General features: G+C 44.9%; 1 protein-coding gene across 2 annotated transcripts in view; it reads right to left on the reverse strand.

The window, feature by feature from the left end:
- Positions 1 to 19,553: 19,553 nt before the first annotated feature.
- Positions 19,554 to 27,531, reverse strand: part of ccdc85al (coiled-coil domain containing 85A, like) — a 34,088-nt gene continuing 26,110 nt past the window's right edge. The window contains exons 3-4 of one of the 2 annotated variants that reach the window (XM_015970713.3): positions 24,762 to 24,819; positions 19,608 to 19,828 (exon numbers count right to left, since the gene is read on the reverse strand). In XM_015970713.3, the coding sequence (XP_015826199.3) occupies positions 19,810 to 19,828; positions 24,762 to 24,819 (77 nt within the window). In that variant the 3' untranslated portion in view covers positions 19,608 to 19,809. Of the gene's footprint in view, positions 19,829 to 24,761; positions 24,820 to 27,531 lie in introns of both variants that reach the window. The other variant, XM_054743969.2, reaches the window with a different exon arrangement.

Raw genomic sequence — 27,531 nt, forward strand, 5'->3', positions numbered from 1 at the left:
GGGGGTGGGAGGCTGCGGGCAGGCCTGAGGACTTGCCGCTGATATCTCCCGGGGCTCTGCCGGCTGCTGGTTGTGGCCCCCCGGGGCGATCCTCTGTGCCTCTCGAGGGGGGTGGGGGCCTTTCTGGTTGCGGGCTCCTTGGGGTTCCTGTGTTCTGGGGCAGCGCCTGGATCTCTGGGACTTGGAGCTCCCCCCCGTCTCCTACGCGTCTTTGGGGGGCAGATCTGTGGTCCCTCACACTCTCTATTGGACGCTCCTATAGATAAACCTTACATAAACAAGCGCGTGTACACACACAGGTGCTCACATGGTGCTCTCATAAGTATGGGCTTGGGCACGTTCAACACATGTCTTAAGACTATGGTGGGCACTCAATGCACTGTGGTATATTATCGTGTGACTGTTTAGTTAAACAATGATTGATTATATATTTCTTCATCAAGTTGACACAGTGATAGCTTGATTTTGTTATATTGGTGTTGTGTCCCATTTTTTTGTTATGTTTTGCCTTTTTCTCGTCTCATTTTGCAGGTCTAGAAGCAGACTCTTGTTCATTATTGTTTATTTTTGTTGAATCCCCCCCCCACCTAACCCCCTCTCTCCCCACCTTTTCTCTTTTCCTTTCTCTTTCACCTCTGTCTCCGTGTCTGGTCGAAATTACAAAGCATTCAAAAACAATAACAATAAAGTTTTAAATATCAGGTGCGACATTAAAAGCAGACTCTTTGATGCTCCACCTGAGACATTAAAAGCAGATGCTCTGATGCTCCACCTGAGAGTAAAACTGTAAGGCTTGTTACCAGCATTCAGACATCAATTCTGCTTGCTTCACAGCCAGACAGGACACGTTAAAAAAAAAAAAAGGAAAAGATGGGGAGAGCAGAATAAAGAGAGAGTGGTGAAGAAGGTCGTACAAAACCCTGAACAGGTGAGTTTAAAGGAGACCACTGAGTCCACTGATCTCAGGCTCAGGGGGAGAGAGGTCCAGAGTCTGGGGGCCACAGCAGCAGATGATCTGTCACCTTTGGTCTTTAGCCTGGTGCTGCACAACCAGTAGGCTTTGATCACTGGACCTCAGAGACCTGCTGGGGGTGTAGGGACTAAGAAGATCACCAATGTAAGATGGTGCTTGTCCATGTAAGGCCCTATAGACCAGAACCAGGATCTTGAAATGAACCCTGAAGTTGACTGGCAGCCAGTGAAGCTGGAGGAGAAGCGGGGTGATGTGGGTGTGTTTGGAGGACTTGGTCAGAAGCCGAGCACAGGCATTCTGAACCACCTGTAGACGGTTCAGGGAGGTTCTGCTCAGACACGTGAAAAGAGAGTTACAGTAGTCTAAGCGTGAGGAGATGAAGGTGTGGAGAACTGTCTCAAGTTCAGAGCGGGACAGAATGGGACTCATCTTAGCAACGCTCCTGCGATGGAAGAAGGAAGAGCCAACAAGAGAACTGACATGAGAATCCAGGGTGAGAGCTGGGTCAAAGGTCACGCCAAGATTCCTGACGGAAGGTTTGGTGTGAGAAGCAAGCTGACCAAGAGAGTCTAGGTAGGAGTAGATACCTAAATCGTTGCAAGCAAGCTGTGTTTTTTTGGTTTTTCCAGTGTCAAGGCTCCTGGCCTTGCTTATGAGGACACGGTACATCCTTGGTCAAAAAAATAAATGGTTAAATGGAACAGGCTTGCATCACGTGACCGCAGCTTCCACGGTGGTCACGTGACACAGGAGATAACATTATATTTTATATGTATTAGTTTCAATATAAATATATAATGAGCCTTTTACTTTTTAAATTGTGTATATTCTGTTTTAAGCTACACCACTGCTAGTGAGGTAAGCACCAACAGCTAGCATTTTTAAATCACGCCCGAAAACTCACTACTTCAACCTAGCTTATACCACATAATTATGAACCTCACTTACATCTGCACTGTTTAAAAATGGACTTCACAATTATCAACTTCCGTACTATTGAGGTTCTTTTTTAAAATGTTTTTCTAATTTTTTATTCTCCCTGTGTCTTATTGATTTTTAGCTGTTAGTTTTGGGAATTTTGTTGTATTTCCTTTTTATCTTTTATCTGTGTTCGACATGACTGTATAACGCCGGTTTTAATTAACTAACATTTTTAGTGTACAGCGCCTTGTTTGGTTGTAATGCCTTGTGAATGCGCTTTATAAATAAAATTGGATTGGATTGGATATATGTTTATTAAATTAAAAATATAAGCGAGTTACTACCCGCTAGCCACCGAAGCTGCAGCTACTAAGCAACTAACCAACCATAGATAACTTCTTTGGATCTAAAAAAAACATTTTAAATTAGCTGACTCACGTTTAAACTTGAAAATTGTCCCCGAAGTAGCTGCCGGCTTCTGATCCGCCGTCCTTTTGAAAATACCGCTGTGTATCGTGGGTAATTTTTGACGAAGGCCAGGCTACAAGACACCTCCCGTGTATCGTCGCTCAGCTAGCTAAACGGCTAACAAATGGAGAACACACGCCTCGGTAGAACATGAACATTGGAACACGTCTTCTTGGCGGCTCCCGATGACGTATCTCCTAGGCAACCGGGGCAGGGCCAAGACATCAAGGCAAGGTTCCTTGGCTTTGAGAAACAACCTTTGTGTTGGAGTGCAAATTTCAGCTAAATGATGAGCACATCAGACTCCCTTTCATCAGTGGCAATGAGTGAAAAGATAAATGTGTAAAACAACGTTTATTAATGGTGAAATTTTTGTGATCATTTGTTAAAAATCAGTTAATGTGTTTTGTTCTCAAGGGTTCCCGTAGAAACATGGCGTCACCCAGAGACTGAGGGCGTGTCCGAGCCCATGGGCAGGATGTGAGGACGGGTCCTTACCGGTCCAGCTAGGTAGGGCCCTTGCTCGACCACTAAAACCAGAAGCCAGCGGCTCTGAATTCAGACAGTCTAGCCTTCACCTTTACGGCAGCCTGTAGCTCCTGTCATGGCGGCAGCTGACACGCAAAGTAAAAACACTAAACCTAGCAAAAACCGAACAGGAGTAACTAGAGCAGCTTCACGTCCGTCAGCAGTGTTGGTTCACAACCATCTTCAAGCTTTCAGCACGTACATGCTAACCGTTTCATGCATGTTTTAAGCTACAGGATGAACTGGTTAAATGTGCACAACATTACTACAGCAGCAGGACATTCTCTAATGTTAATTGGACCTTAGAACAATTTATTTTGCATCAAGTGGGTGTAAACATTTTAAAAACAGGCTTTTTGTTAAGAAAATAGCATTCAAGGGTTTTCAATGTGCTTTAGTTTATTCAGCTTGAGCCCAATAATGCTCAGATCCGTCTGGCTAATGTAAATTACCTGTGGTTTTATTTAACCCTGCTACTTTTCTTTAAACAGAACAGAACCAATGTACTGCAGGTTATATGTAACCATCTGTTACAGGTCAGCATGCACCCTGGAGTTGTGGCCCTGGAGGATGAGCCTGAGGAGGACGGCTGATTTCTGCCTAAAATGTCATTTAAAAAACAAACGTACAAACAAAAAATGTGCATAAACAGAACTGCTGTACGCTTTTTAGTTTCTTACAGCTATATGTTAAAACAAACATGTTTAAAAGTTTGCTGCTTTCCTTCTCTTGCCGTTGAAAATCCAGCAGCCTGCATGCAAAGCATCCTGGGACAGCCTTGCTCTCTGAGGATACAACAGACCCATCCTCGAAATGTGGGTGGAGCGAGGACGCATTTGAGGACGAGGGAATGAATATTCTTGGAATTCAGACAGTACTCGTCGCTGCGCTGTGATGTCATCGACCTCATAAAGGGTCCTCACCAGCGCCCTGCCCCTGGATTCAGGCTCACGCTTAGACAACGACACATCGTCTCTTTAATAACAGCAGCAGCTCAGGAGGAAGAGCGGGTTGTCCAGTAATCTGAAGGTTGCAGGTTGGATCTTGGCCCAGACCAGAGAGAGCTGCTGTTGTGTCCTTGGGCAAGACACTTAACCAGCCTTGCCTGCTGGTGGTGGTCTGAGGGACCAGCAGCGCCTGTGCTCGGCAGCCTCGCCTCCGTCAGTGCGCCCCAGGGCAGCTGTGGCTACATTGCAGCTCATCACCACCACCGTGTGTTTGAGTGTGTGTGAATGGGTGACTGACTGTGTTGTGAAGCGCCTTGGGGGGTTGTAGAACCATAAGAAGGTGCAATACAAATACAGGCCATTTACCATTTTCACCATTTAATAAAACCAGTATCAGCATCATAATTTCAGTTATGCCTGGTGGGTCGTTGCAGTTTCCTTCACCAAAATGTTGAGGTTATGTCTTTGTATTGAGACAACTCACAGCCTGCTGTCTGGTTCCTGTTGGAGAAAGTGAAAAATATGGAGAAGGAAAAGAGCGAAAGGGGACGAAATCATCGAAAATGTCCCCGAGGAGCCATTTCATTCTTTAGTTCAAGCCCCAAAGCTAAACCAGTATAATGAAACGGGCTATGGCGGCCTTTAGTACTGTACCTGTTCCAAGGGGTGTGTGTGTGTGTGTGTGTGTGTGTGTGTGTGTGTGTGTGTGTGTGTGTGTGTGTGTGTGTGTGTGTGTGTGTGTGTGTGTGTGTGTGTGTGTGTGTGTATTAGCCTGTCAGAAGGCCTTTTCTGGCATCATGGCTGTGATAGAGCGGCCATGATGCATTAATCTGATCTTTAGCGGTGATGGCGCGACGTGACAGCGACCATTAAAGAAATCACATTTGCAAAGCTGATTTGTGTTCGGCCCGACGTCCGAGAGATAAAAACCGAAGACCTTCTCCCCTCAGTGGAGGATTTGTCCCCGACTCAGGTGCCGTTTGTCTAGCGAATAGATGCTGTGCCTTCCGGCGATGCAGTGAATTCAAGTCCACTTCCTTCAGTGTCTGAGTGCAGCTGAGGCTCTCGGTTTCTCCCAGCTCAGCGCCAGAGCTTCACTTCATACCAACAAGCACGACTGTGGGGTTTCTCTGGTGCTAAGGCTGTTTGTTGGGCTCTACAGACGTGACATCAGGTAAAAAAATTGAAAAAAAAAATACACTCTTTGGCCTGAGTGGCTGTATCCTTTCACACTGGCCCATTCAATTAGCTTAGCATCTGTCTGCAGCTGGCTACTGTCAAACAGCAGATAAGAACTAGTTTTACTCCTACTTAGTACTTTTACTACTACTTTTTACTCCATTTAATAAAACCAGTATCAGCATCATAATTTCAGTTATGCCTGGTGGGTCGTTGCAGTTTCCTTCACCAAAATGTTGAGGTTATGTCTGGTTAGCACCAGAGAAACCCCACAGTCGTGCTTGTCAAACAGCAGATAAGAACTAGTTTTACTCCTACTTAGTACTTTTACTACTACGTTTTACTCCAAGCAGATCTGATCTGTAAAATCTAATCAGATATTTTCCCTGTAATAGCTGCAAACTAAAAGTCCCAAATTAAAATCCTCAAACACCATTTTTATAAAGCTTTGTAAGCGTTGAGCAGACAACAGGAAAATGTTTTACTCTAAAATGTCCAGAATAAAATCTTAAAAAGGAGACATTATGGCTTAGTTGTTCTTTGGTTGATTAAAAAAACTGTTTTTGAAGTTCTCTGCACTCAATCCCTCTCAAATGAAACAGTTTGCACTTTCAGTACCTTTCAGAATGAAACGTTTCAGGGCGCCGTCACTTTTATAAACAAGCTGGGGATGGCGACGCCCACCCATCCCCCGCTCAGGTAGCTATTGCCGGGTTTCACACTGCATAGCGTCAGGACGGGGGTCAGGAAGTAGCCGTTGTGTTGCAACGTGGCGTTTAAACCACTGTAGATGACAAATTCAGTAGATCCTAGCGCATAAACATACTCGTTAGCACTAGCGATAGCATCATGAGGTAAACAGATCAACTCAATGCTTACCCGAGCAAAAACAAGACAGCGGTTTAAAGCTATCTATAAATTCCTGGAGAGTTCAAAGGTCACGGCTTGTTTATGCTGTCCTCCAATAAACCAAACAGAAGGAAATCACGTTGTCGCTGTGTGATGTCATAAGATGTTGTTCCTCTCCACTGCCAGGATTAAACATGCTGAAGAAAACGATGCTGGGAGTAAATGAGCCGTTAGGTCACTTGTATAGACGTAATCTACATAGATAAGAAATTTCATAGCATCAATAGTCTTATTTTGAAAATTACGGTGTACACTGAAGTGACATGTGATTTCCTGTCTAGCTCTATGTTAACTGCGGAAATTGTGGGTTCTTAGAAGCGGCACGTGGAAAACTAACCTGACTCCATCTTCAGCGGTGCGGCGTGCCTGAAAGTGTCCGTGGCGCGGCTGGTTTTAGTCAACCCCACGGTCTGAAATGGATCCTATCTGAGGCAGTGACGTTCCACCACGCTTCCACCATGAAGTAGGAGATAGTGCATCACTTTCATCCGTCGCGCTGTTTTGCAACAAAGTAAAACACTTCCTGTCCCCCATTTGAGTTTCTCTCGACTGCAGGATCTCATAAGTGAAGCCCAGTAACTGACCTTTCCACGTGGCAACACACCGCTCATGGGACCGCCCCCGTTGCCATGATGGATGGCAGAGAAATTGTACACCTGTTGAAACTCCATTGAAAGTCAAAACAAGCCCGTTTGTAGCTGCTTGTATTTAGTCGGTTTAACAGACAGACGGTGACAGTTTTCTGTCCGGTTGGCTGCACTAAAGCCCTTTTCAGATTGACATTCTGGAACATTTGTGGACAATTCAATCTGGTTTTAACCGGAACTGTGTTTTCAGACACACCACTTTTGTACCGGAACTTGTCCTTTCGGCTGCGTTCACACAGCAGGGAAAAGTTCCAGATGTCTGACGGCGGCGGGGTTGGGGGGGGGAATCGGACTTATGTCAAGAAGAAGAAGATATCATTTCTATAGCGCCTCTGAAGATAAAAATCACGAGGCGCTTAAGCATAATTCTGCACACACGAAGACGCATAAGAGACCTGGATGATGAAGCTCAATGGTTAAAGGAATCACTGAAGCGGTGTGAAGCGCTCCGTCGCGCGTCTAGGCGGAACCGTAGGAGGCGAGCTGCCGTGGTTCACCGCATGCTACAGCAGCGAGCTATCTAGGTGCGCACAGCGTCCCCCGGTCCCCTCCCCCTCCCCCCTCCCCCTTGTCCGGAACTCTACCTCACCAGTCTGAAGCAGCCACCCTGTCCGTAACAAGTCCGGACCTGTTACTAGGGGCTTCGTCCGGTTAAATTCCGGAACACATTATCCGGATGTTTGTATTCAGACACAAAGGTCTAACGGACAGAGTCCGGAACATTTCCGTTTTTCATGGCCTGTCTGAAGGGGGCTTAACAGACACGGGTGTCAGCTCAGCTCATCTGTTTTTTTTTTTTTACAACTTTGATAGAGACTGAGGACGGAGATGAACCGCAGCAATCAAACGGACTAGCAGCCTCCAAGTACATGATCTGCAGTGAACATGGAGGGCGTGCATCACAGTCCACTGTAGTGAGTTACAGACACTGGTCATATTGTTGTAATGTAGGATTACATGTGAAGAGTATGATGAGTGTTGCAGTATTTAGATATATTGCTTCATCCTGTGTGAGAGTAGCATCTAAACCCGTGAACCCGCCAGCAACAACATCTGGTGGGGATCCAGATTTCTTAGCTCCTTTTAATCAGCTCCAGGTTCAGGTGAAACGCTGTTTATCACATAACGTTATGATTCCGGCGAGGTGGATTCTGACCAAGTCTGCAACTTGTCTATGTCTGTGAACAGCAGCAGGGCGAACATAAGCGAACATTCGTTATCTAGCTAACACTTAACATTTGTAAACATCGCTGTCTATGAACCCCTTCTTGGTGTGCCAACTCTTCCCATAAGTGAGCTGGTCTTGAACCAGTAGAAACCAGGCAAAACTGGTTAAAAAAATTAAAAAAAAACAACCTCAGTCGCCACTTTTGCTCTCCGCACTCCCGTAATTCACTGTTGCCATACACTTTTGTGGAACCACATAATCAGGTGACATAAGTGCAAAGGATCAATAAGCTTACCCCAAGATTCCACTACCTCTGCTCCACCCCCGCCTTCCGCAGCCGCTCGCTTCCGAACTCAATTTTTACTGGTACCTGCTCTACAATGGCTCCGCTCCAGTGCGGAGACCTGATGTGCGCAAACAAGCACACGCGGGATTTGAGATCTTGCGATACAGTCCAAGCAATAAACGCGGAAGTTAGATCCAAACACCCGTTGTGTGGGAGAAGCATCGAAATGAACTGTTTAATCTGCCCATCATTGTGTTGAGAGATCAGCAGTGCCCATCATTGTGTTGAGAGATCAGCAGTGTTTGGATCAACAAAGTGTGACTACTTTGATAGTGGAACCTGTATTTATGGCTTACTTTTGTGCATTTAAAGTTCAGCCGCCATTGAAAGTTGTTAAACCTATGCATATGAAACAAAAAACGCTTTTTGTTTATCGATTTATTGTGAAATAACAGAAGTTGTGCTTGCTCCCTTTCCTGTTGGGCGGTTGTGATTTCTGTCCATTGACTGCGGAGGCGCTCCGGCGTCCGGCAAAAATAGAATCGATCCTATTTTTGCCGGATGGCGGAACGGCGGGCGGAGCACTGCACCTCATGGCCTAAGTAGTGGAACAGCTCTGACTGACTACAACGGGACCGATTTTGCTGCGGAGTTCGTGCTGGAGCGGAGCGGAGGGAGTGGAATTTTGGGGTTAGAAGTTCTGACATCCGGGAGGGGCTTGGAGTAAAACTGCTGCTCCTCCAGCAGCAGCCCTCTCCTGTACGAGAGAGGTGGTCCTATGCCAATTTCCCCATGTGTGACATCACAAATGAGGACTTTAGCAAACAGCTTGTTGTCACAACATCATTCCTAAATCCAAACACAAACAAGGGAATGGGTTTTTTTTCTCCCCACATCAGGTGTGTTTCTAGAGGCCGTGCCCACATGGCAGCTCAAGAGGATATGGAAGGTGACTTTTGCTGAATGGGTTCCCTTTAAAACGTCATTTAGAGCCAGTGAAAAGGTTTAAGTCACCTGGAACTAGGTAATTAAACTAAACTTAACACAACATTTAAACATAGTTATTTTATAAAGGAGGATCTTCTGGAAAATATGAAAGAAAAACAGATTTGTTGTGAATGAATTACATAGAATTTACATCAATAGAAAAACCTTTGAAATGATTTACTGCAATTTTATTAAGAACTGAAATGATCTTTTCTATAAAAATAATTAGACCAGATTTGTATCTAATGGTGTAAATTTTTAACTAATAAAAAAAATAATCATAAAACAGACCGATCAGTAAGACTAAAATCTTTTCTGAATATTTTGAACACGGTCTTAAACGTGTCCCGTGTGCTTTAACAAAGGAAAAGATCAGAAAGCAGATTTTCAGAAGTCAGAATTCTCATTTCCTTTCAACAAGCCGCTCACTCATTGGTCTCTTCCGATTTCAAACCCTGCTGCTGCCTTCATCCACCGCTGCCACGAAAAACCAGCTTCGAGTTCGAGCCACGGCCTCGCTTCCAGGATGAAGAAGTAAAGCTGTACACAGACGACCCAAACCCAACATGAGATTCAATGACAAGACCTGTGAGATTACAGGTTAACAGTCTGCAGCATCTTTTTATTTTTACGCAGATTTCTCTAAAAGGCAGGTGCCGATTATACAGGCACAGTACAAAAGATAAAATGCAATTAACTTCTCTTGTGCAGGAAATTCTCACCGGTACTAGTTAGGGTGATTGCATCAGGAAAAATAGTCATTAAAAACGTGAAAGGTATCCGTTTTCACACAAATCCTGCTGCTGAACTGCACCTTTATAAGCTTTCCTTCAGATTGTGAGCAGTGGAGGCCACTGATGACTTAATTACTCTCTTCTAGTAAATCAAGTGCTAATTACACACAGATTGCATCTGCAGGTAAATTAAGCGTTCACTGAAATGAGTTCTTGCACATCCGTCACTCAGCACACCTGTCGCTCAGCCTATGAGCACAACGATGAGCCGGTAGGTCGACTTCACCCTTTTTCTGATTCGATGCTCAGAGTGTTTAATTATATGATGGATGACGTATTTTAGCACATCTTTGTCGAGACAAGATGACACTTTATTATAGCTCGTGTGTGTGTGTGTGTGTGTGTGTGTGTGTGTAATAACTTTTCAGGCTGACTTTTCCTCCTATGAGTCCTTATACACAGAATAAAAGAAACACATTTGTTTAACCCGGCGCGCTCCCTTCGCACCGGGAGCGATTCCAATGCCAAACAGCAACGACAGCGTTCCACGTAGCTCCTCACGCAAGGTCACTTCATGATCAGAGAGTTGCCTGCCCAAGCGCGATTTTATCGGTTCACACGGTAACAGGCGAGGAGAAAGATGGCAGCACGTATCCAAGAAGGTCTGTGGTTTATTTTCTGCTCCGGTTACTGCAGCCACAGAGGTTTCACAGGAAACGATTTTTTTTTAACTAGAGAATCTGCACATGACTTTTATTTTGAAAGTTTCTAGATGTTTTACCCTGCTTGTTTGTTTAATTTGCTGTCTGGCCTGATCCGAGCAGCTAAGCTAGATGCATTCTGGAAGCGTTGTGTTGAAAAGACCGACTTGAAGCATAAGTTAAGCAGAGCGATGCGTCCAAAACTAGATACTTGGTGGCCGGTGGAAACAATTTGTGTCGGCGACACAGCCGGTGGAAAGGTTTTACTGATTTTCTACTTAAAAGTTCTCGGTTTTGAAAATGGGTTAGGGATGTTTCCAGGTTTTCCTTTTCGATGTTCCAGCCTTTCCCGTCTGTTACGAGTCCCCATGAGCTTTTCCTCCTGTTGCAACAAGCCTTCATTTTCTCATGGCTTCTAACTGATGCAAATATCATTATATACAGTCTTGTGATGCTCTGATGTGTGTTTAGAGCATTCCTGATGGGTTTTTGCATGAAGAGAAGGGAGACGTGTTTTCTAAATTAATCAGTAATTGTGTAAAACTGTATTTATTTTCCATAATCAGCTGAAGCTGGTTCTGTTCTTCAGTCTGAGATCACACGAACGGCCAAACACTCGACCTCTAAACAGCATCGATTCAAAAGTCCAGCATGCATCACTCTCGGTGGTATTATTTAGGTGAGCACATCGTTGTGGCGGTCCTGGTGTAAAGTCCACTTCTCTCATTAGTGACTTGGGTGTTTCTGTCATCTTTAAGTGCCCTAGTTTCTGGTCAGACCCTTGAATATCTGTGGCTATTAACTGGGAGCAGTTTAATGTCTGCTCCATTCAACCGGCCGATGCTGCGGAGTGATGACAGATCTGTTATCTTCGTTAGCCATTAGCTTCATCAGAGGATGTAATTAACTCCTATCATTTAGAGACGAGTCATGTATCAACGTGACGTTAGCCCGAAGCAGGGAGGAGCTGAAGCCGTACATGCTTTCATGACGTTTTTGTTTTGGGGTATAGAAAATAAAATCACACATTACAGCATCCCGCGATGCCCTATGGTCTGTCTGGGGTGTACCCCGCCCGTTGGCTGCTGGAGACAGGCACCAGCACCCCGCGACCCCGCGTGGACAACAGGGGTGGATTTAGCAATTTGGGGGCCCAAGGCGAACACAGACATGGGCCCCCTTGCACAACATTTTTGACAATCTTATTTTTAACTGGATTTGCGAAACTCTCCCCTCTTCTGACACGAGTTATTTTCCCTTTTTATTAGTCCTCCTCTTTTTTCCTGTCTTTCTCTCCCTTTGAGTGTGTTCTTCTTCCTGTCAGTGCTCCTGTGCTTTTGCCTTTCTATTTTCCATTTTGGTCTTTGTTTTCCTCCCTTTAAACATTTTCCATTGTCTTTCCTTTCTGATTCCTTTTGATGTTTACATAGAAAAGCGACGTCACTTTCAGAAGTGAAAATAAAAGCTTTTATGAAGCATGCTGCTTCTTTCTCTTACTGGAGCCACTAGGATAACTCCATTTCATGCTTCATGTTTTCATTATCGCTTTGAGTTTGTTACGAACGCTCCCGCCTCTCTTCTTCTTATTCGTGGTCTTATGGCACTTGGCAAACAGCAATTTGGTGCATTACTGCCACCAACTGGATTGGAGAGCAATGACTACCAATCACTTCCTGTTTGTGCATCGGCGTCTGTAAGGAATGGTCCATTGTGGCATTAACAGAGGGGTGCCAGCAGTCAGGGCTAGGGGGGTCCCCAACATAAGGGGGCCCCAGGCGGCCGCTGACCCATGTCTAATGGTAAAACCGCCACTGGTGGACAAGCAGGTTCAGAAGATGGATGGATTATAGCAAGAGTTCAGGCTGACTCATTTTAAACCATTCTTGCTTTTATAGGAGCATTTAAGAATCCCAAAGATGCTAAAACTTCTAAAATGTATTTCTTCTCATTTTCAGAAAATGAGAGAATGTTGTTTATAGTAAATAACTGTTTGTGCTGCATCCAGACAATAAAACTCGATGGCCCCAAAGAGAACCTGCCCAGTGAAAAAGTACAATGACGCCAAACACCCTGACAGACGAGCTGAAGCCATGAAACGGCTCTCTGGAGTCCCATAGCAGTCGGTGACAATTCCCATAACAGCTCAGACAAGTCTCTCATTATTAGATTTTAGTAAAAAAAAAAAAAACAGCTGAAAAACAAATATTCATAAAGGAAAAACCGGTTGGTAGAAGCTGCGGTGAACAGACTGATAGTTCAGTCTCAGTAAACATGAGGTGAGTCGGATGTTCAGCTGGAAACAGTCAGCTGTAAATGATATTTGTGTTTATTCATTCTTTCAGTACCGACAGTCAAATAACTGATAAAGTTTTCAAAACACTTGGATTTTTCCTAGCAGGGACCCCACAGCAGCAGACAAAAAACAATTAGAAGGTGTGGAGCGGATGATCGGTCTAAACGGATCTGGATCAGACCCGTTCTGCATGAAAACAGCTTGGTAAAAGGTAAATGGCCTTTATTTGATGTAGCACCTTCTAGAGTCCTGGAACCCCCAAGGCGCTTTACAACACAGTCATTCACACGCTGGTGGGGATGAGCCACGATGTAGCCACCGCTGCCCTGGGGCACGCTGGCAGAGACGAGGCTGCTGAGCACAGACGCCACCGGTACCTCCGACCACCACCAGCAGACAAGGGGGGTTAAGTGTCTTGCCCAAGCCCCCACAATGTGGGTGAAAAAATGAGTCCAACGCAGAAGTGACAAAAATTGCAGTTCCACCCTCATCCACTGGGGGCTGGTGTCAGAAGTGAGCAAATCCTCTGACTCCCATGTTAAAAATACCAATTTCACAGCAGAAATAAACATGTTTACAGCCTGGTACCAAAACATGTTTTTGGTTTAAATGATCTAGTTTACACTCATGACAACTCTGAGAGGGGTGAATGTTTTTCCTCACTCTTCTGTTTAAGTGTATTAAAAGCCTAAGATTCTGTATAATTAATGAGCCTCAGACCCACGTGACCACAGAGCTAGCTCCGTGGAAAGGCCTCAGTAGAGCCTCAGTCTGGCTTGGAAACTGTTCCGGGATTTTGAGTCTCTGTGTTTGTGCGTTCTTTTTTGGATATCATTTGTGCAATTGTTGGACAAAATGACTTGCTGTGGCATTAATTGCACTAATAGAGCGTCCAAGGAATCTCCACTTCATTTTTTTCGGTAAGTAAAATGATATGTATTTTAGGTCACTGCCGAGCTGAGCTTAGATTTTAACATGTACGGTTTAACCATGAAATTTAAATGTAATAGGGTAAAACCCAGTGCATTTAACATAATGCTGCACTTTAGAAAATGGGTTGAAATATAACATGTTGGTGGAGCTGGGTTCGACTATCGGCTTGTGGAGCTTTTCTCCCCTCCCTGCAGCTCGGCGCATCTCTGTCTGATCGCGGCTTCTGACTGCTGTGCGGCTGCCAGCTTGTGGAGCTCTTGGAGACCTCGGTGTTCCACCCGGTTCTACCCAGCGGTCAGCCCGGCGTATCTCTGACTCAGAAGCTCTGGTGTTGTGCACAGTTAACTCCGGTTGTAGCAGGTTGCTACCTCTGTTAGCTTAGCTCCCACCTCCGCATTAGCTTTGGGTTAGCTTGTAGCTAGTTCGACCGGGTGTCGTCAGTTGATCCCAGCCTTACAGCCCCACCCTCAGCTCCACCTCTCTTCCCTTGTGTGGAATTGTCTGGGCTTGACGGAACCTGTGACACGGTCAAAATGGCGGTGGTGGCCACCTCCCATTTGTCCTCAAAAACGTGTTATTGGAGTCTATGGAAACCCATTGTCCAATATTTATATGTCAATGGTCTTGCCCAAGGACAACCTGCAACAGGGCAAGCACCTAACTCCTGTGCCACTGTCGCCTGCAGCTAACCTGAAAACAGTTGTGTTAGCAGTACTCATCCTAGCCGAGGAGTAAAAGAGGGAGTAGGGAGGAGGAGAGGGATAGGAAGGGTGTGTGAATCAACATGAAATGGGCCCACCAGGTGATTGGAGGTATGAATGAGGAATGACCCTACACCTGGACTTAAGTTAAACCGGTCCTAGAGGGTAAGACCACAGTCTGTGCCGTCTCTGACCTGCTTTCCTTTAATTGCAGCTGAGAAACAGTTCTTTCTGAGAAAAGATGGCTTATTACATCCTTACATTAGCATATCCCAACCCACTCCAGCGTTAGCAGTGTATAACACTGGTCGTGGTAATGCTAACCACAGAAAATGCTAGACAAGCCATTGCTAACGCTAGCCCGAGCCACTGTTAACGTTAGCGTGAGTTGCTGCTAATGCTAGCCCAAGCCGCTGCTAATGCTAGCCCAAGCCACTGCTAATGTTAGCTCGAGTTACTGCTAATGTTAGCTCGAGTTACTGCTAATGTTAGCTCGAGTTACTGCTAATGTTAGCTCGAGTTACTGCTAATGCCAGCCTAAGCTCTTTGGATGAGAGTAAAACAACAAAGAAGAATGTTGGAGCGCTCACGGTCCGGGATGTGCAGGGAACATCAACAGTTTGAACGAATGCCAGATCCATGGCTTGTGGTCCTTGACACTTCGTCAGACGTTCTTCCACTCTTCCCCTGCAGACATCAGTCCGCCCTTCAATCACTTCCTCCTTCAGGCATACCCATCTACCAGGGTTCCTGAGCCCTTCTGAGCCCCAGCAAAGCTTCATAGCTAAAGCTTTAATACATCCCCCCAGGCTTTTAGCTAGTTTCCATTTTTAATTGCCTTAGCTTTGGACTAGACAGTCAAGTGTGGAGTGCTGAGACCCAAAATGCCAAATACCTGAACCATCAAAACATGTGAAATGAAAAGTCCTGGGAAGGAAACAGTGATATGTACAGAATAAATTCTTCTACCATTAAAGTGTGAAATCTCAAAAATATTTTACTTCATAGAAAACTTAATTTTTCTTTCCTTTAAAAAATGTTATAAACTCAATTCAGCTAAGATATTCATTAGAAAATCTTCTCTTTTCCAGAGTGGTGATGCAAATTCAACTGTTTACTTGTCACTGAATGCAACCATTTAAAGGCCAAATCATAAAATAAAAACATTCATTTCTGACTGTTAGCATCTAAAATCCTAAAGACAATAAATAGACACAAACAGTGAAGCTTATGAAGAGATTTGGCAGCAGAAAATTTTAAATATCTGACATTTTACAATATTTACAACTGCGCAGTTGGTAACAATTGAAAGATATTAAAACCAGCATTAAGCATTATGGTGTCCTTTGGTGTGCGGTTATTATATTTATTCCCTTTGTTTTAACTCCTCGCTGAATGAATGTTTGACCTTGATCATTCCCAGTTTTCCGTTACTCCACAGCAGATCTGAAAGTAAAACTGTATTTTTCTGAACCCAAAGGATAGAGTGTACATTTGTTATTCTTTAAATAAAGTAACAAAATGTGTTCTTTATTTTCTAAATCCACATTTTTAGACTTTATGCTTCTGTTGGTCTTTGTGTAAACATTCAGAAGTACTTTCCTGGTATAATAAGTTAAAACCAGGCTGTTTTTGATCTGTCATGAAGCACGAGTGTGCTTCATGACAGATCCCATGAAGAGAATTCATTCAGCATTTGAACCTTCAACAACTCAAAGCTTCAATGACACCAGACTGGAGTTTGTGTCTTTGCCTGCAGAATGTTTGTCCTGCAGCAGCTGATCATCTGGGTGGGTTTCATGTCTCCTGGTTGTTGGATTACAGTTATCGTGCAGGTGCAGAGTGCTTATCTTGCTCTCTGGTTCTTGCTGGCGCCTGGTTGTTCCACCAGCTGACAGATTTGGTGTTTGCAGATTTAGTCTTGTCGCAGCTGGGCGTGCAGACGGAGAGGATTGACCTGCTGCGACCTTGGAAGAGTGCCCCAGCAGAGGACGACGGCGACCTCGGGATGTGCGAAATGTGCTGCATTGCAGCAGAGCAGGGTGCTGCATGCTCTCACCCATGCACATGTGCACGTGCGCAGACACACAAACTGCAGAGCTGTATCATGCATGCGCAGATGAATGCAAATCAATAATATAACCACACACACACACACACACACACAGTCCCTTATTTCCAGACAATTACATCCTAATTGTTGTAAATCACAAAGAGAAACACCTAAAGATTTAAAGATCCTCACGGGAAGCCAATAAATAAACTAAAACCTGATGAAACGTGTGTTTAGTTTATCCACATCCATGAACAGACCAGTCGGTGGTTCGCTGTCGGCTGAACTTAGCTCACTCACAGTGGAGAGATCACTCACTCCCATCAACCACCATAGATCTCTCAGCTGGCCCAGCAGGGCCTCCCACAGGAGCACAATCTGTGACAGCAGTGCCAAGTTGTGTAATTCAAACACCAGCGCAGCACAGATCCTCATTAAACAGAGATTCTGGGCCCAATAAACAAGCTCTAATGACTCTCAGCAGTCAGATCAAAACAGATCAGCTTCGGGTTCTTTTATGCTGTCACTGGTTGCCACCCTGAGACAGTTTTTGACATGATGGTGCAGAATTTCATTAATATCTGCATGTTGCCACAACAGAAACAAACACCTTTAGCGCTGGCACCTATTTTAGAACCTGTCATATATTAAATTTTGATCTGTTTACAGCAGGTGGCTCCTGCCTTAGCCATAACCCATCTGATGTGGCAAACACTCAACAAGCAAAGGAACACTTACCCTGAGCAGAGGATGGAGATAGCTGCAGCTTCTGGGGAGCAGTCGGTCATCATTAGAGTTAGGTTTCTGAGCAGTTTCAACAAAAATGAATGCAGATGCATTACCTAAACCATTAATGTAGCTCAAAGGAAACCAAAGGCTAAGTCCTGGACAATTAGTATCTTGCATGCTTCGTTGTTTCTCTGCAGAAGTTTGTTAATCACCCACTGATTCAAATCAGGTGTGATGAAGTAGAGAAACCTGCCAAATAGTGGCATTCATAGAGCATGTGTGCACGCAGGTTCCTACCAGACAGTCAGCTGGTAGGGTGTGTGACGTGCTGCATGCAGAAATGTTGCTTTTCCGAACTGCCAACACTCACAAGTGGTTAGTTAAAATAAAACCATGTACAGGTTAGCTGTAGGGCTTGGAGAAAGAAGCATGACAATATATGCACACTAAATAAGAGCAGCAACTGCTGTTTATCACATGCTGGAGTTTTTACTGCACTGTTTGCATCAAAAGGCCTTGCCACAATTTTGTGATTTTACCTGTGGCTCAGACGCTGCATCTCAGACAACTGATGTTTTCTCAGTTTCACAAAAAAAGTGAATTAACTCATTCGCTGCCAGCGTTTCTCGTCGTTTTTACTGTTTTTTAAGTCACAGAACGTTGCATGCTAGGATGATGTCGACACCAAAACAACCAAAACAAAGCAAAGACTCACCTCTTACATCAGGAAGAATCCGCGCATTTCGAGCGTTATCCGTTCTTTCATAATCCGTTGTCAAATTGTGATGGGCAGAAGCTTTTCCGGTTCAAGCCTCACCTTTTTTTACAGGAACGGCCCAAAACGATCTCCTAACACATGGATGTTCTGCTTCCTGGTCACGTGACGTGTGACGTACGCGGATTAAGATTGGCTTAAGAGCTGAGCGGGGGCTCGTCCGACGCCCACACAGTAAAAACATGCAAATGACGACACTGTCTGTTTTCTATCAGAAGCTACTGCAGCAGATAGGTGTAGGAGACTATTTCATGTTCAGCCTGCATGAAACACTCAGAGTGACCTGTCAGAATCAGAAATAATCTTTAAAAGTAGTTCTTTAAATGCAGAGCTAACCTCTGTTTCTTCAAACTGAGGTTGTTCAAGTGACTTTCTAAAAGAACTCAACAAAAGATCTAAACGATCGCTGTCAGAAGCTTTTCTGTTAGCTGCTTTTGTTGGCTTTCATGGTCAACCCTTTGTCTTCTGTTAGTGAACACACCAAGAAAGAGTCACTAAATGTAAATATCCTCTCATTTCCGATCTTTCTTCTGATTTATTGCTGATTTGAAAGTGACTCGGGTCACACAGCCGGTGTGGAGAGTCCTGATGATGCAGCGCCCATGGAGGGGTCACGTTTCAGTGTTTGGTTTGCACACAGTCCCTTAAAATGTTGCATTTCCTGCTTTTAAACCAGGATAACATCACAGAAGCACGATGGAGGATTTCATAATAAAACAACACGAACACGACGCTGCATGGTGGCACAGTTGTTAGCACTGTTGCCTCGCAGCACGAAGGTTGCAGGTTCGAAACTCGGCTGCGGCCTTTCTGCGTGGAGTTGCGTGTTCTCCCCATGCATGTGTGGGTTTCCTCCGGGTACCCCCGTTTCCCCCACAGATCACAACATACCCTATAGGTTATAAACTGTAAGTCGCTTTGGATAAAAGCGTCTGCTAAATAAATAAACATAAACAAAAAAGACGCACCTTCAGATAAACAGGTCTGTTTATTACTTGAGTTGTCATATGCATTTTCATATAATAGTTCTAATTCCAGTAAGTCAAAAATAATAATCATGTTATATTTGTATATAGAGATATATAGAAAACTAATCCAATAATCTACTTTGTACTTGGACTTCACTTCCTTATAAAAAACAATAATATTATAGAGAAACGCATCACTTCCTCCCAGCTTCAGTATAGGCGCTTTAAGGGAGCAGAGAAAATAATACAAAAACAAAAGATCACACCTGATAATTGCATCTCGCAGAACTAGAACATCTGTCAGCAGCTAATAACGTCGACCATCTTGGTTTAAGACACAGGAAGAGCTTTCTTACTCCTTTGCCTGGATCTTTGAGGAACATGTTTAGTTGGTTTAGGTTCAGTTGGACCGACAGGAGAGGTTCTGAGGAGGTGGACGGTCTGGACTTTGAGGCTGAGACGCAGAACATCAAATTACACCAGCCTCAACACACACACACCATGATGCATTTAGAGAAGATAAAGAGCGTTGTGTGTGGAAGAGAAGGAATGTGGTGGGCCGGGGGTTTCTGTGCTTCTCCAACGATGATCTGTGTGTAAACAGAGGGTAGCAGCAGAGAGCCGTGTGTCCTGTTCTCCTCCTCACCGGTCCTCGTTGTCTCTGATCCACTCAGCCACCACGCTTTAACCAAACATCATTCACTAAGCCCGCATCCACGCCGACTCTTGATATGTAGAAATAAAAACACGGAGGCAGGCTGTAGACATGGATGACGCCTGGGACTACAGGCCGTCCGGAGCCATGGAGGGCGGCTTCCGGGGATCCCGCAGTCGGTCAAGGCCAGAGTCACAGGACGGTTGCGCCACTACCACCACTGGCTTGTTTAAGGGGTGTGGCTGGGCACGGTGTCAAGAGGACGCATCAAAGCTGTAGAAGACAGAGAAGCACAGGAGGAACAGATGTTTTAGCTCAGCGTGTCTAGAACTGGCAGATTTATAATCTTTGATGTGTTGCTGAGGTGGTGGACATCCTCAATCTGACGATGCGTTCCCATCTGGGTCGGCCCGCCCCCGAGACTCCAGTCAGTCTGGGTTCCTTACACAGGAACCGTTTGGCTAATTAGCATAATGAATGAACTCAGTGCACTGATAAGTAGGTTCAAGTGGAACGTTTACTGTGTGAAGTCCCTTCAGACGACATCCAGCTGTGGCTACATGGGTAGCTCATCACCAGGGTGTGAATGTGTGGACGACTGTTTGTGTTGTAAAGCGGCTTGGGGGGTTGTGGCTAAATGCAGGCCGCTAACCGTCACGCCAGCCTTGCGTGCGCTACCTTAGGTTTAGCTAACCGACACAAGGCTAGGTCCAGTGTCGTTTCTTCACCTAAAGGTAAAAATTAAACAGGTCGATGAAGCTTCCCCAGTTCCACACGTAACTTTAGCTCCACTTGTGTAAAACTGACTGATTCGTTTTCTTTTATTTTGGGGTTGATTCGGTGACTCAGTGGTTGAATCACCTGTTCAGAAGCTCGCCGGGTTCTGCAGAATCACCTGCTGGTTAAAATCAGGTGTGTTGAAGCAGGGAAACAGCTAAAACATGTAGGATACCAGCCCTCCGGGAGCAGGATTGGGCACCCCTGTTCTATACTTTCCTATTCTCTCAGTCGTTCAGCACCTTGCACACCTTTCACCTGTTCTCCCAGCTGCCCCGCCCTCTAATCACCCTCCCAGCTCTGAAATCCAAAAGCCCATGGACTGTCCTACACCGATGTCTCCAGTTTCCTGCAGACCTTACTTTGCTCCTCCTGTAGTGATTTTTATTTTTTTAGCTCCCAAATCTTATTTCCTTTATTTATTAAAACATCTTTAAGTGAATGTCTCTCAGTCCTGACCGCTCCTAGCTGCAAACTGTGACAGTTAGAGCCATTCTTGGGTTTGCTAATGTCAGTTAGCTGTGGTAGCCATCTTGAATCTCGAATGACAATAAGGGTGTTTCTCAATGCCAAGGAACCTCGCCTTGATGTCTTGGCCCCGTCCCGGTTGCCTAGGAGATACGTCATCAGGAGCCGCCAAGACGTGTTCCAATGTTCATGTTCTACCGAGGCGTGTGTTCTCCGTTTGTTAGCCGTTTAGCTAGCTGAGCGAGTATACACGGGAGGTGTCTTGTAGCCTAGCCTTGGTCAAAAATTACCCACAATACACTGCGGTATTTTGAAAAGGACGGCGGATCAGAAGCCGGCAGCTACGTCGGGGACAATTTTCAAGTTTAAAAGTAAGTCAACTAATTAAAAATGTTTTTTAGATCCAAAGAAGTTATCTATGGTTGGTTAGTTGCTTAGTAGTTGCAGCTTCGGTGACTAGCGGGTAGTAACTCGCTTATACTTTTAATTTAATAAACATTTACACAATTTAAAAAGTAAAAGGCTCATTATATATTTGTATTGAAACTAATACGTATAAAATATAACGTTATCTCCCATGTCACGTGACGTTACGTGACCGCCGTGGAAGCCGCGGTCACGTGATGCAAGTCTGTTCCATTTAACCGTTTTCTTTGACCAAGGAAGGACCGTGTCCTCGTAAGCAAGGCTCCTTGACATTGAGAAACACCCTCAGCGCCTGCATATGTAGTTTGGGGTGTGGAGGTTAGTTTTGTAGTTTTGCTTGTTGATTTGGATGAATTTTCTCGTAGATCAATAATTAAAATGACAAACATGAAGCTGCTGACATTTGGTTGTTTGGATTAACGATGTAGGGTGTGATGTGATTGGCTCTCACAGGTCGTTTGGTTTGAACTGATTGTGTTTCCCATTAAAGCAAAATGAGATTGTTACAGTGAAGTGTTCGTCACACGTTATTTCACCCTAATTCTCTAATAGACCTTAATTACTAATGACGTTTGTCTTGTTGCGGTGCAAAGAGTCAGCAAAGCATGAAACCGAACAAGACAAATGTAATTAGCTTCCAGCAAAGCTGCAGAAGGCAGAAATGTAAAAAAGCAGCAAAGAGAGGCTGTACTCTCATAAAACTGCAGCTCTCATCTCCAGCAGAGCCTTTTCGATAGGCTTGACCACAAGCTTCACACGCTAAAAATAGGTCACCTCAAACCTGACTCGAGCAGCAGAGAGACTTCGGTTTAACCCGTTAATCCAACACAATCGCTCCCTCGCTGCAGGAGTTTGTAGTTTAAATCCAGCCTTGTCTCATCCTGAAGCTACTTTATAATAGCACGTTACCAGATCTGTATAAAATCTAAACCACTGCCCACCAACAAAGAAATACAAAACATCCCATATTTTCATTTCAGTTTTCCCTTTATAAATCAATATTTCTCCAGCAAATGTTGTATTTCTTTCTGTTTTGAGCCCATTTCCAAGTCAAATAGATGCATTAGCTCTGGAGACACCCGTTTAAGACCCGTCTGCAGCCATCGTGCTGCGGCAGGGACGCTGGATCTGATGAACGCTGGAGTTTTCCCTTCAAATGTGCACATTCTTTGATTTTTTTTGTTCGGTTGCACGCCAACTTTACCCTGTAAAGCTTGATGCCATAACGTTATAGTTATGAAAAATGAGGCCGCCCAGATTGGTGGGTTATGCTTGATAGGTTATGTGGGGTGTGCAGTCACGTGTGAAGCAGCAGCAGCGAAGCTCGAGTTTCCCCCTAAACAAGCTCACACAGTTCTGACTAACTAAACTCCGGAGAAAGCAGGTTAAGACAAACTAAAAGCTGCCCTAGAACAAGGATTAGGATTAGGGGAACCCAAACCCTAGCACTGACCGTTTTAGGCAGATTATTTACATTTTAACTAAGATGCACTAAAGTGCCAAAGTATTGACTGCACATGTCTACAGCACGATTAGACACTCATTTATATAGTTTATAGGCCATAAACGTGGATTTGAGGGTGACTTGCTCTTTAAATAACAGACCATGACTCGGTGGGGATCTCTGGAACTGTTCTGGACCGGCTCCGATCATACCTTTCTAGCAATAGTTTATTTATTTATTTGAAAAGTTATATTTCAGGAGGATAAAACCGCTTGAGATGAGCCATCTCGTTTTCAACCGGGTCCTCCTACATTATAGCCAATAAAAGAAAAATAGCAGGAAAATAAATCTAAAACATTCATCACACATTAAAAGCAACATACAAAAAAGTTTCAGTGTCTATATAACCCAAATAATGTCAGATACTGTCGAATTTTTTTCAGTGGAGTACCCCAAGGCTCTGTTTTGGGTCCACTCTGGTTTCTACTATACTTGCACCCTCTCGGACAGATAATTGATTCTGTCTCTTATCACCTCTATGCAGATGACATTCAGCTGTACTGCTCCTTCAGGGACGGCGACGGTGGCACAGGAGTTAAGTGCTCGCCCCGTAATTGGAAGGTTGCTGGTTCGAGTCCCGCTCAGTCTGTCGCTGTCGTTGTGTCCTTGGGCAAGACACTTAACCCACGTTGCCTGCTGGTGGTGGTCGGAGGGACTGGTGGCGCCAGTGCTCGGCAGCCTCGCCTCTGTCAGTGCGCCCCAGGGCAGCTGTGGCTACATTGTAGCTCATCCCCACCAGTGTGTGAATGGGTGAATGACTGATTGTGTTGTAAAGCGCCTTGGGGGGTTCTAGGACTCTAGAAGGCGCTATATCAAATACAGGCCATTTACCATTTACTCTGAGTTCTGTAAACTGTCTGAACTAATAGAGTGTCTGTCAGCTATCACTAGCTGGCTAGCTTGACCTAGACACGCTTTCTCGACAATTTTTGTCAATGTGTGCGAAAAAAAGTGTAAAAATAAAAACGACGAAGTGTGTTAATAGGGAAATGGCTGGCGAGCCGTGTTGACGCATGTTTGCTCATGCAGTGAGCGATTCTGGCACTTGTTGGGTGACAGCGCCGCTTCAACAGTGCGATACGCTCACAAGGAACGAGCAAAATATCAAACATGCCAGAAATTTGTGCGAGTTTACGATTGCTGATCAGTAGCTGGTTACCTGGTGTTAATTGCCTCTCGTAACACCTTGTATAATACACGACGATCAGCGCAAAACTCGCGCTCTAATAGACCTTAATTACTAATGACGTTTGTCCCCCATCTTGAAGATTCTCGCACGAGAGGAAAATCGGCTAAAAAAAGTGAAAAAGTCGCCCAGCTTTAGGGGACCTCTGTGAGACCTGACTTGTTATCTTTCTCTAAGCTTGCAAATCATCTCCTGACACAAAATTCGTGTTCTCTTTCTTGTTTGCCTCACTTTAAGCTACTTAATGGAGGAAAGCATCAAAATACTATTGAAAGAAAAAAAACACCCAACATATCTTCTGAAAAAGGTTCTTTGCTGGGAATCTTCACCAGCATCTGTGTTTTGCGACAGCAGACGTTGACGGTGGCGACCGCCTTGTCCTGCATTCATTATACATGAACGCAGCCTCCTGCTGAGGCCAGATTGAGGGCGTAGGCTCAGGATAGGGTCACCTCTAATTCTGTAGTCCTGCTATAAACCCACTGATTGCACCTGAGCCAGCCATGCATAACTACACATCTGTAGGCGCTAGGCTGAACAAACACTTAAAGTGACGCTGCAGCAAGAATCACAGCTTTGTTTATTACCGAGCCATCAGCCTGAGAGTTAGGTAGGCGTGTTTCCATAAATGACTGAGCTTCTATTATTTCATGTAAATCCCTCCAGCGCAACACGAAGTGAATAGGCTTCATGATGTCAGCTGAAGAAGCACGCTGCCTGGTTAAATAGAATAATGGGAGCTCATTACCGGATTATGGACCCCTGTGAGAAGAACAGACAATGACCTTCATTTGCTGCTCTTCCTGCTTTAAAGACTCTAATGAACATGAAAGGGTTATGGTTACCTGTCCCATAGCTTGACATTTCTACAGTTGTTGGTGCAGCAGCCAGCTGATATCAAAGCTGTGGCGAAAAGAGAAGAAGACAGAGGAGAGGTCTTAAACGGGTTGTTCTGACAAGAAAACAGGGCGTCGCTGACTCAGAGTGACATGAATGTTTACAAAACAGACAAACAAACAAAAACAAAACATGGACTCATAAATAAAACACTTAGATTGATTAGCAGCTTCTCTTAGCATCTGCAATGTGTGTCAAATATGGGACTGGGAATACACACACACACACACACACACATGCGCGCGCACACATGCACTCACGCATGCATGCACACACACACACACACACGCATGAATATGCACACACACACGGGCGCACACACACATGCACACATACACGCATGAACACACACACGCACACACACACATGCAGGCACACACGCACACACGCATGCACACACACGCGCGCACACACACACACACACACACACACAGACACACATGCATGAATACGCACACACACACACACGCGCGCACACACACACACATGCACACATACACGCATGAACACACACACACACACGCGCACACACACATGCAGGCATGCACGCACACACGCATGCACACACACACATACACACACGCACACACACGCGCGGTAAGGTTATACACATTAATCTGAAATAAGCATTTAAAACACATTAGTCGAAGCAACACACAGATCTGTTTACTCCGTTTGGCGGTCATCCTTCAGAGAGGGTAACAAACAAACAAATGTTGAAGTGCTGACTGCATTTTTAAAAGATTCAGGCTCGATTCAGCAAAGAAAAGTTCTATTTACTCTAAAATGTATTCTGTCAAAAATCTTTCCTTAAATCACGATCATCCTAAATCAGTGTCAACACCTGGTATCGCACCAGAACTGGTGCGTCTCTGATCTGGTAAAGTTTTATAGCTTATTACTAATAGAAACAATAATAATTTTGGATTTTTTTTTTCCTTTAGCAGGGGGAGACACGACCCCCGAACCATCAGCAGACCGTGGTCAGGCTTCAATCACACAACTGGGACAAAAAACACACAAGTATTCCATCGGTAACACGAAAGTAACTGTATTCTAAATGCCATGTTCAAAAATAGTAACTGTAACAGAATACAGTTACTCATAATTAGTGTTCTAAACACGTGGCAGCGGTACGTATGTACTCTGTTACCCCTCACCACTGAGTACCAGACGTTGTGCAGCATTGCAGGCCGCCTGTGTTGCACGAGTCTGGGCAGAGCCAGCTGGACACAGAGGTCCAGGCTGGAGTTATCAGCCGTTAGGGCGGCTTCTGAGCACCCGAACTGGGATTTGGGAGTTCAGAAACAACCATTTCTTGCTGCTTATTTTCTTTCCCTCTCGTTCTGCTTCACTAGAAACTCGTCCATTCTTCTAAATGCCGCTGGATTGGCAACGTCTGCTGATGTCACTTCCTACTGAGTTACAACCAGTCAGCGTGGGTTCAGTCCAAGTCCCGCCCAGCGACTCTACCGGGCCTTTCTGAATACCTACACCTGAGCAGGTACTGGCTTGGTGGACTTTTGGGGCTGTAAAGGTCCAGTAAAATAACCTGGAAGTTCTGTGGAAACGGGCCTTTGGGCTGCAGATCCTTCCCAAGAAAAAAGCAAAGAAACTTCGATCTTAAAACGCTCGTAATGATTCAGAAAAACTATTATGATGAATCTCAGTCCAGCGGCAACAAACTGATTCCAATCAGAATAATACTGGAAAGCTTCGGCACGTTGACTCTACACCGTTCAGGTGAAGGTATTCTGTGTTGCTGCAGCCTTCCTGCTGACTCATCATTCCTGGCTTTCTGAGCTATGCCATCGCCCAGCCCACCGCAGCTTCTAATGTTATTTTCTAAAACAACTGACTGATTTCTGCAGAATGCCTCGGTTTCATTGCTGCTTTGCAGGATTGACGTGAACTGATCCTGTTTTAATCATATTTCCTGGGCAAAAGTCAATAAGATTGCATGCTTACACGTGCACTGGATTGTTTAGAGAAACAACTCATAAAACACAGATTCATTTATGTGTTTGGAGTTTGCAGAAATCAGCCTTGCAGTTTTCGTTCATAAAGCTGAGCTGTGTGGATGTTTTATGGTGTGTTCTTTTGAATTCAGCCCGATTATTGATCTGCTCTCAAAGGCACACATGAGAGAGCTAGATTCATCAATCCGTCCGTTCTCATCTGCTTATCCGAGTCCGAGTTGGGGGGGCGGGATCAGAAAGGGGCACAAACCACCCTTTAACCAGTAACGCGTTACTTGTCCACTCTGGAGATAATCTCCATCATGTCCTGCTGGTGGGACATGTCCTAAAGACTTCCAGGAGGCATCTTGTCCAAATGCCCGAATCACCTCAGCCAGATCCTCAAAAAGGGCCAAACGAATAGAACAGAATAGAAAATCTCTTTATTGTCTCTCAGTGGGGTTCATTTGACAAATCAAGTTAATCAGCCAAGAAATTCATCCATTCATCGTCTGTGACGTCGTCTCTGGACAAGCAGGCGGGGTACACGGTGGACAGGCGTCCCGTCCATTGCAGGGCAACACAGAGACACACGGGACAAACAATCAAGCACGCATGCACACACACACACGCACGTGCACGCACACGGATGAGAACGCACGCACGCACACATGCACGTGCACGCACACGCATGAGCACGCACACACGCACATGCACACACACACGCACGTGCATGCACACGCGTGCGCACGCACGCACA

This window comes from Nothobranchius furzeri, chromosome 6 (assembly GCF_043380555.1).
Source record: "Nothobranchius furzeri strain GRZ-AD chromosome 6, NfurGRZ-RIMD1, whole genome shotgun sequence".
Taxonomy (NCBI): domain Eukaryota; kingdom Metazoa; phylum Chordata; class Actinopteri; order Cyprinodontiformes; family Nothobranchiidae; genus Nothobranchius; species Nothobranchius furzeri.